This window comes from Portunus trituberculatus, chromosome 17 (genome assembly GCF_017591435.1).
Source record: "Portunus trituberculatus isolate SZX2019 chromosome 17, ASM1759143v1, whole genome shotgun sequence".
NCBI lineage: Eukaryota > Metazoa > Arthropoda > Malacostraca > Decapoda > Portunidae > Portunus > Portunus trituberculatus.
The window spans coordinates 32,244,687-32,255,024 of record NC_059271.1 but is presented as its reverse complement, the minus strand read 5'-3'; the positions used below and the strand labels follow the sequence as shown (position 1 = coordinate 32,255,024).

Genomic DNA, 10,338 nt, shown 5'->3' with positions numbered 1-10,338 from the left:
TTTGTTTATTAATTTAATTTCATTTATTCATTTATCTATCTATTTATTTTTTGCAGTGGGAAGAACACTTTAATCACTGTATCACAACTTCCAGCACACACAAAGCCGAAGAACTGGCTAATATGACGTACGTAGAGTAATGTGACTACAGAGAGTTGACGCAATACAGCACTGGTCGAGGTAGGAGCAAGGTGGTGGCAGTGAAGGTGGAGGCGCCCAATGAGGTGGTGATGTGTACCGAGGCAGCAGTTGCGGTGATGTGAGGAGCGGCAATGACTGTAATTGTGATAATATGTTGTCTTTTTTCTGTCCCTTCTTCGTGACAGTCGTGGCCACAGCCCTCCCCGATCCCATCCCTCCCCTCCTCTCCCACGCTTAGCGCCCGCCTCACGTCATCAGGCACACAACACACGTAAATCATGCACTCCCTCCCTTCCCCCCACCCGCTCCCCAAAGAGACAGCAGAAAAAAGAAATGGAAAATAAAGAGACAACAACAGCAACACTAATGGATACACAACGAGCGACGCACCGGACACTCAGCGTGCTCACACAACACACCTAACACCTGGAACATACAGAAAACGTGCACATGATAGCCAATGGTTCAGTACAGGTGAATACTGTCAACATTACACAACAGAAATGAATACGACAACAAAAATCACACATGCATTTCATTCTTGGTCAGACTTACTGGTGAATAGAAAATACAATTAACCCCTTCAATACTGGGACACATTTTTGATCTTGAGATTTCTGTATGATTAGACCATTTTATTGACATTAGGAAGAGTCTATGGAGGTCAGAAAATCAATGGCCAGAGTCTTCACTATTCTGATCCCCCACATGTGTTTGTGAAGCTGTATAAAATCACCAGATAGTAACCAGAATGAATATGGAAACGCGTCATGGTAATCAAGGGGTTAAATAGGAATGTAGAGAAGTACATAAACAAATGAATGGAGAAACAAATAAATAAAACAAGTATAACATCCATAAAAGGCAACACACAGCACATCATTCACCAGTGACCACATGCAACACATAAGAACACAAACCACACAGTGAAACACAGCACAACACTTCAAACATATTTCTCCATTATATCTCATACACTCTGCTAACCAAACACACCACACACAACACACAGACACTCCACAAACAACACATCTGAGGGAACACACACGCCGCACACATAATCATCTCGAGACAAACACACATACACACCTAATCCAGCACATCAGTGAACACCGAACACAGGAAAATAACCAGCAAAGAACACAACACACAGACACTCCACAAACAACACATCTGAAGGAACACACACGCCGCACACATAACCATCTCGAAACAAAACACACATAAACACCTTTACAATACATCACTGAACACCGAACACAGGAAAATAGCCAGCAAAGAATACAACACACACTTACTCCGCAACCAACACATATGAAAGAACACACACACTGCACACATAACTATCTCGAAGCAAAACACACATAAACCTCTAATACAGCACATCACTGAACACCGCGACAGAAAAATAACCAGCAAAGACTGACTACTTTTAAACAATCACACAAACGTCAATCCCAATGAAAATGTGGACACAGGAGACGAGTATAACACCAAGATAGATACCAGTGGACAGCTTCACAAACTTTAGCACCTAACACACTGCATCCATTACCATTAACCCTTTCAGAGCTATGACGCGTTTTAATATTCATTCTGTTTATTATATGGTGATTCTATACAGCTTCAGAAACTTATGTGGGAGTTAAAATAGTGAAGACTCTGGCTCTCAATCTTGTGACCTCGAAAAACGCTTTCTAATGTAAATAAAATCGTCTAATCACACTAAAAATTCATGATGGAAATGCGCTCCAGTACTGAAGGGGTTAAACAAATAGTGCACAGCTTGCACGTTAGAGAAATTAACGCATAGTAGAGATAACAAAGTAAACGAACACACAGAACACAGGATAATGCACATGAAAGCCAGCACATACTATTACTCATCCACATTTGACCCAAACTTTTGGCTAACTTTACTTGTCTTTAAGAGAACTGGCAATCAGGTAGGCCTTTTTTTTTTTTTTTTTTTGTTGCCCTTGGTCAGCTTTTCATCTTGCATAAAAAAACAAGTGAACATAGAACACATTGCTTGAACACACAGTATCACATAAGAAATCCAAACACACAGGTGAACATGCCGCACACACGTCCCACGAACACGCGCTGCACATTATACATAAAAACCTCTTGCACCAGCAAACATGAGCAAGGAAAGCACATGCACAATTCACACGAACGCCCACCACACGCCACTGAGGAACGTCCACCAAAATGTAAAGCTAAAATGCATAAATTCTTCCACCACTAAACTTTTTTCATACAACCACCAACATTCTTTTTTACCCTTTTCAGTAATGGGACGCATTTTTACCATGAGTTTTCGGTGTGATTAGATTATTTTATTGACATTAGAAACAGTCTATGGAGGTCAAAAAGATTAATGGCCAGAGTCTTCACTATTTTAATCCCCTTACATAAGTTTCTGAAGCTCTATAAAGTCACCAAATAGCAACCAGAAGGACATTTTCGTACCGCGGTCTCTTGAATAAAATAATGTGGCGTAGAAAGAAATAAAAGCTTGATTAACCTATTCACTTTCTTATTGGTTCAAGCGCTTTAGTGTTAAGAAAGGACAAGAATAACAGCATAAGGATTAAACACGTCAGTTCACATACGACTCTAAGACACACACACACACACACACACACACACACACACATACAGCCATCAACTACAACGTACATCACCCAGCATGCAGCGGACGATAAACGCTCACCACACACTACAATGAACCAAAAAATGAAATGCATCTAATCACACGAACACACATCACACATACGCACCGATTACAAGGCACATTCTAACAATAGCCCACACAGTAACGTAGCCAAGACCACACCACACATGAACATCCAACGCACAGTACACAAAACACATAAAGACGCGGTATTGTGGTCTTGTCATTATATAATAGCATTTTTTTTTTACGACATACGCATATTCTAAATACTTGAATGTACTGTTTACCTCAATATCTGTGGGAATTAGTTGGTTGTAATCATTTTGTATTTGTTTTTATTTGTTTCCATTATCTAATCAATGGACTACTTTTTTTTCTTAACATTTCTCAGTAATTCTTGCCTAATCACTCCCGGTGAAAAGATAATAAATACAGCTAATGTCTCCTGTACAAATATTATAAAACAGCGCGCGCGCGCACACACACAAACACACACACACACACACACACACACACACACACACACACACACACACACACACACACACACACTATTCTTCAAGGGAACCAGTATTTCAAGTGGGCTTTTTTTTCAATCTTTTGTTGCTCTTGGCTGGTTTCCTTCCTGTATAAAACACACACACACACACACACACACACACACACACACACACACACACACACACACACACACACACACACACACACACACACACACACACTCACGCCCATGACTGCTGGCTCCATAAAAACAACAACAACAGCAGCAGCAGGAATGAAGATCACAAGGAAGGAAATCGGGTAATATCGGTACAAATGATTCGAGTCGCGTATAATTTTTTCTGGCTTTCAAACCTCATGTGATGGGATAATTGCAGTGGTTTGTTTGCTGCCCTGACAAACCCTGGACCCTGCCTGCTTGCCTTTGTTGGGGATGGTGGTGATGGTGGTGGTGGTGGTAGTTGTGGTTGTGGTGGTTGTGTGATGGTGGTGATGGTGGTGGTGGTGTTGTTCTTCTTCACTCCTCTTCTTCTTTTATTTGTATTTCTTGTTCGTTCCTCTTTTTCCTTCTTCTTCTTCTTCTTCTTCTTCTTCTTCTTCTTCAATTTCTTCTTTCTCTTATTATTCTCATTCTTATTCTTCTATTTCTTCTTCGTTCTTCTCCTTTACTATTATTATTATTATTATTATTATTATTATTATTATTATTATTATTATTATTATTATTATTATTATTATTATTATTATTATAATTATTATTATTATCATTATTATTATCATTATCATTATTACTATTATTACTATCACTATTATCCTTATTATTAGATGTAGTTATTCATTTATTGTATTGCTATAGACGCTAATGTTGTTGTTCATGATATGATGATGATGATGATGATGATGATGGTGATGATGATGATGATGATGATGATGATGATGATGATGATGATGATGATGATGATGATGATGATGATGGTGATGTTAACGGGAAGGGATGGTTAGGGTGACGACTGTAATAAAACCACTACAATGTCTCTTAAGTCAGTGATGGAGCCGTTAGCAGAGGCGGAGCTAACACTGTAACACTGTAATGGCTGTGGTGATGGTAGTGGTGAGGCCGGTTATGGTCATTAACAGAGCGGAAGGGAAGGAAGTAACCGACAGCCAGAAAGCCATCGCACGGTTCCTTAGCAAACAGTCACACCTTCACGCATACAAACACTGTTGCGCAGGAATAGTAACTGTTGTCCCTCGCATCTGGCACGTCTCACTGCAGGAATAATTAACCTCTTCAGTACCATGACATTTTCCTTAGCAAATAGTCACACCTTCACGCATACAAATACTAGTGCGCAAAAAAAAAGTAACTGTTGTCCCTCGCACCTGGCACGTCTCACTGCAGGAACAATTAACTTCATCAGTACCATGACACGTTTTCAAATTTATTCTGCTGACTGTATGGTGACTTTACGCAGCTTCAGGAATTTATGTGGTGGATTGAAATAGTGAAGACTCCTGACCTCCATAGCCCCTTCCTAATGTCAATAAATTCGTCTAATCACACAATAAACTGAAGGTTAAAATGCGTCCCAGTACTGAAGTGGTTAAGGCCCCTATTTTGAATCACTTCCGCACCGCACCTCCACTATTTTCAAAGTGTTCTTGTTGAAGTGACACGGGTTTTTAAGGGTGTTTCTGTAATTCTAGTGACATGTTAACAAGTTTTCTTCATTATCAATAGGACAAATACTCTTTAGAACTCGGCTAATCGTCTCTGTGTCCTTTGAAAATGGTCGCGGTGAGAGAGAGAAGCGTTTCTGGATATGGCGCTAAAACTTCTCGACTAACATACACATCTATTTCCTCCAGAGTAATCTAGGACTCCACCGCAGCACTGTAGCCCATGTAAGACTCGTGTAAAGGCTCATACCGCTGGAGGAATAGGTTGAATGCGTAGCAATATCCTTATCGTGAAAATGTGGCTATACCTCAAGAAGGGTTTATAACGCTGTCTCACAAAGTGGATAAGTCCATCCCACTGTTCGCAGAAACCATTGGGCTGCAATTCACCAGCTAAGAATGGCTTATGTTAATGTGATTGTGCTGGATACAGTTATTGCCTCTCGCACAACCGCCACCCGACAGCCTGCCAGCCACCCCTTGCCACCTCCTACATAGGCATCAACGGTCAATAATCATACAGAAGAGTAACCCTTGAACACTGATGTAACGGCACTAATGCTTCACCACCACTGCTTAAAACTAATAAAGAATACCATGAAATCTGCTATAATGACAGCTTCTTGTATTCTCTCACATAAAAATCATATACTAAAACATGCTCTAAACATATGCAATCAGACGTATAAGCCAGTGAATGTGTGCTCTGGAATTACACTGGTCGGCTTTTTTTTACTTTTTTGGGGGGGAGCAGAAAGTTGAGTTTTTTTTTTTTTTTTTCTCACACCTTTGTATCATTGGTCAGTCTCCTTGTCAGGTCAAAAATGCCTTCACCCGATACACACAACATATTAAAACAAAATCATCGATTTTTCTTCGTGAATATTATTCAATCAACACCGTTGCAACATAAGCTTGAAAAAATATACACACTAAAGCATGTTTTTACAATTATCTAATTACTTTGTTGGCCATCTCAAATGTCTTCAATCACGAGAGTGGACTTGGTGCTCACTGGAATGATAGTGAGTGTGGCGATAGCACAGGCCGATGGTGATGGTGGTGGTGGTGGCGGCAGTGGATGACTATACATGGTAGTAACAATCTATACGTGAAAGTGCTAGTCTTGCCACAGTCAGAGATATGTGTGTAATATTATGACAAGTTATTTTGCCTTACCCCTTCAGTATTGGAATGCATTTCTATCTTGAAATTGGGTAAAATTAGACGATTTTATTGGCATTAGGAAAGGCTTATAGAGGTCAGAAGATTAATGGCCACAGTCTTCACTATTTCAATCCCTACATGAGTTTCTGACTCTGTATAAAATCACCAAATAGTAACCAGATGAATAGGAAAATGCGTCATGGTACTGAAGGAGTTAAGATGTGAGATAGAAAGGTTACCAGGAGTGTGCTATAGAGGAAGTGTGTGTGTGTGTGTGTGTGTGTGTGTGTGTGTGTGTGTGTGTGTGTGTGTGTGTGTGTGTGTGTGTGTGTGTGTGTGTGTGTGTGTGTGTGTGTGTGTGTGTGTGTGCTCTTTTTCCCTCACAGATGTACGTAAAGCAACGTCATTGAGCTTCGCAACCCCTGAACTTATTTTTGATACTTTCCCCCAACGCCTGCTTCGGTCCCTTTTCTCTCCCTCTTCCCGTAGCCTTTACTCCCGCCCCACAGACACTGACCTTTCCGCTAAGTCGTCCCTCGCTCCCATTATTGTTATTCGGTCACCGTAATCCTCCCCCAACCCCTTCCTCTTTCTTCTCTTCTTTCTCCTTCACCTTCTTCTCCTCCTCTTCTTTCTCTTTCACCTTCTCTCTTCTTTTCTCCTCCTCCTCCTCCTCCTCCTCCTATCGGGGCTGCCTCAATCGTCATAGTTCATCCCATCAGACAGAAACGTTCTGATTGTTTGTGTTTCACTGTTTGATCTGCTGCAGTCTCTGACAAGACAGCCAGATGTTACCCTGCGGAACGAGCTCAGAGCTCATTATTTCCGATCTTCGGATAGGCCTGAGACCAGGCACACACCACACACCGGGACAACAAGGTCACAACTCCTCGATTTACATCCCGTACCTACTCACTGCTAGGTGAACAGGGGCTACACGTGAAAGGAGACACACCCAAATATCTCCACCCGGCCGGGGAATCGAACCCCGGTCCTCTGGCTTGTGAAGCCAGTGCTCTAACCACTGAGCTACCGGGCGTGTGTGTGTGTGTGTGTGTGTGTGTGTGTGTGTGTGTGTGTGATAGGGGAGATGAACGTGCAATTCTTAATAGAAACCTCGTGTGTTCGTGCTCCCTATCGTAAAGTCTTGCTTAGCTACGAGTTCTGTTGTGTTGTGCGGCCGTCAGGCACCCATTAAGACTGGTTTCTCTAATGGGAATAATGACGTCTGCCTGCCTCAGAAATTATAATGAGCAATTAATTATAATCAAAGATCAAACAAAGAATTAAATTACTTTCGCCCAAAAGAATATGAAGTATGTACATAATCTGTGGCAGTTATTATCGTATCCTTTTCAAACACTCCCGTCATACCTTCGCCTTCATGTTTCCAGGCGGGGTGTGGTGCGGGGCGAGACAGCAGCTGATCGCAGGAGGGCTTCGGATTACGGCACTCTCCACCGCTTCTACCAAGTGAGTATCTTAACTCCTACAATACTGGGACACTTTTTTATCATGAGTTTTGGGTACGATTAGACAATTCTATTTACATTGCGAACTGTTTATGGAGGTCAGAACATTAATGGCCAGAGTCTTCACTATTTTAATCCCCACATACGTTTCTGAAGCTGTATAAAAATCGCCGAAGAATGACCGGAATTAATATGAAAACGCGTCACGGTGTACTGCAGGGGCTAAGAAGTCCTCCCAACACCAGTGAAGGAATGTATTCTTTCACGAGTACATCAAGATTCGCAAGAGTGTATTGTCTTGATTGTGGGAGTGTGCTCGTTCATCCCAAGTCAGTTATTGATGTTGACGTGCTAACTGTCAGCGCACTTGCAGCTTATCTTGCTGCCACGATGGGCTTACGTTCAGTCTCGGGAGATAAGGCAATCGAATGTTTTATTATCAATGATATCTTATGATTTGTGAGCTTTATATCCTTATGAATCTTTTCCATGAATGTTAGGTCAAATCTACTGTTTAACCTCGTCAATACTGGGACAAATTTTTATCTTGAGATTTGTGTACGATCAGACCATTTTCTTGACATTAGAATGCATCTATGGAGGTCAAAAGATTAGTGACCACAGTCTTCACTATTTCATTACACCACCAGAGTTTCTGAAGCTGTATAAAATCCCCACATTGTAAGCAGAATGAATATGTAAACGCGTCATGGTACTGAAAGGGTTAAGCATGAGAAAGAATCTTAGATCATGTTTTGAAATATTCCTTCATTATAGATGTTGATCTTTCGTCATTACACTTCAGGAGTCATCGTGGCTTGCCAGCAGTGAGTCCAGTGCCTCCCTGACCTCTGGCAATGGACACCAACAAGACGGTGACGCTGATTCCTTTCTAAAGAAACTACAGCTTACTTATGGTCATGTCGCGCAAGGTCCGCCGCCACCCACTACTTCCAACGGTGAGTGATGTCCCTAAGAAGTTCAGAAAATACATCATATTGGCCTTTACAGCACTAAAGAAGCACTCTGAAGGAGGGGACTGGCTTCAGCTACTGTTTACATACGATCACTCACGTGAAACTCACTGATATGCTATCATCCTCTCTCTCTCTCTCTCTCTCTCTCTCTCTCTCTCTCTCTCTCTCTCTCTCATCATAAATAATATACCATATTCAATAGCCCGCAATGATTTAGGTTTCTGATGGATTGTTTTCAATACCTTACTTCGGATCTCGTCATGACCGCCAGAACAATATGAAAGTGTGCTTTGTGCTATGACTAATGTCATCTCCATTCCACAGCGTGTATCGGATGGCGCTCTTCATTCCCAGAGCTAAGACTGGAGCGGTACGGCAGCAGAGCCACAGCACATAAAGCATCCCAAGGCACAGCGCTCTCTCTCGCTCAGAAACACGAACAGCTCCAAGAAGACAAGCACACCACGGCACATACCCCTCGCCCCGCAACGATTCACACTTGTCCAAAACATTCACAACACACGGTAAAATAAAAGCAGAACATTTTACGAGGGAAAATAATGATAGAAGACTATGCCATAAGATGAAATGCAATAAAGCTTTCAGTGATATTATTTATTACATCCTTTAATCTAAACTTCATTTTAAGAGGCTCTCAAGGCACGTACATTTAAGTTATAATATATATATATATATATATATATATATATATATATATATATATATATATATATATATATATATATATATATATATATATATATATATATATATATATATATATATATATATATATATATATATATATATATATATATATATCAAACTGACGTTACACGACGACTGCGTGTATTCGCGAGTGCGCTTCTGATTTCTTTGGGTTTTTTCCTTTTTTTTCGATTATCTGATTATAATAATCAGACATCAGGCAGATGATCGGCGCCACGCAATGGTTCTGTGATGCATGTCATAAGTTTGTAAGCGAATACTGTGGTCTCAGTCCTACCCGAAGATCGGTCTATGAGCTCTGAGCTCGCTCCGTAATGGGGAAGACTGGCTGGGTGACCAGCAGACGACCGAGGTGAATTACACACACACACACACACACACACACACACACACACACACACACACACACACACATAGAGGATGGTGGTGAGAGGGAAATGACGTGATGACGCTCTGATCACGGAGAGGGACAGGCCATAGATCAGGAGGGGAGAGTCAAGTGGCTGGAGACCAAAGGCTTAATTTTTGAGGTGGTTAAACCAATCAAAGAAAACTGAAGCCTTCACCTGGTGTGGGGCTACCAGGTGTTGCTACTGAAAAATTATATGGCTAGGAAAGGCAAGCAATTACGTGCTTGCGTCTGTACATATGAAGATAACAGCTAAAGAAAAAGTAGCAATGAACAGTCGTTTTCTAAAAGCTAATAAGGAAAAGTTTGTGTATTTCTTTCTTTTGATGCTATTTCTGGAGGATCCAAATAAAAGCGGCCTTGATCTGTAGAAATAGTTGATGCGTGACAGTTGTTGCCACTGAACTGAAGAAAAGCAGTCAATTAATTCTGACCAGCTGTTAAGTCCGAGTTATTTGTCTGACCCGAAACTTTAGTGTCATCCAAGATTCTAAGTTAGTCCACTTTTTTATGTGAAAAGAGGGACACTGGAGAGATATGATATTATTATTATTATTATTATTATTATTATTATTATTA

The 10,338-nt window shown here is 40.9% G+C and overlaps 1 protein-coding gene across 1 annotated transcript in view; it reads left to right on the top strand.

Annotated features, from left to right (window-relative positions):
* LOC123505081 overlaps positions 1-9,230 on the top strand; it is a 10,980-nt gene extending 1,750 nt beyond the window's left edge. The window contains exons 3-5 of the mRNA XM_045256125.1: positions 7,567-7,645; positions 8,450-8,603; positions 8,946-9,230. Of these exons, the coding sequence (XP_045112060.1) occupies positions 7,567-7,645; positions 8,450-8,603; positions 8,946-9,154 (442 nt within the window). The 3' untranslated portion in view covers positions 9,155-9,230. The remainder of the gene's footprint in view (positions 1-7,566; positions 7,646-8,449; positions 8,604-8,945) is intronic.
* The last annotated feature ends 1,108 nt before the right edge of the window (positions 9,231-10,338 follow it).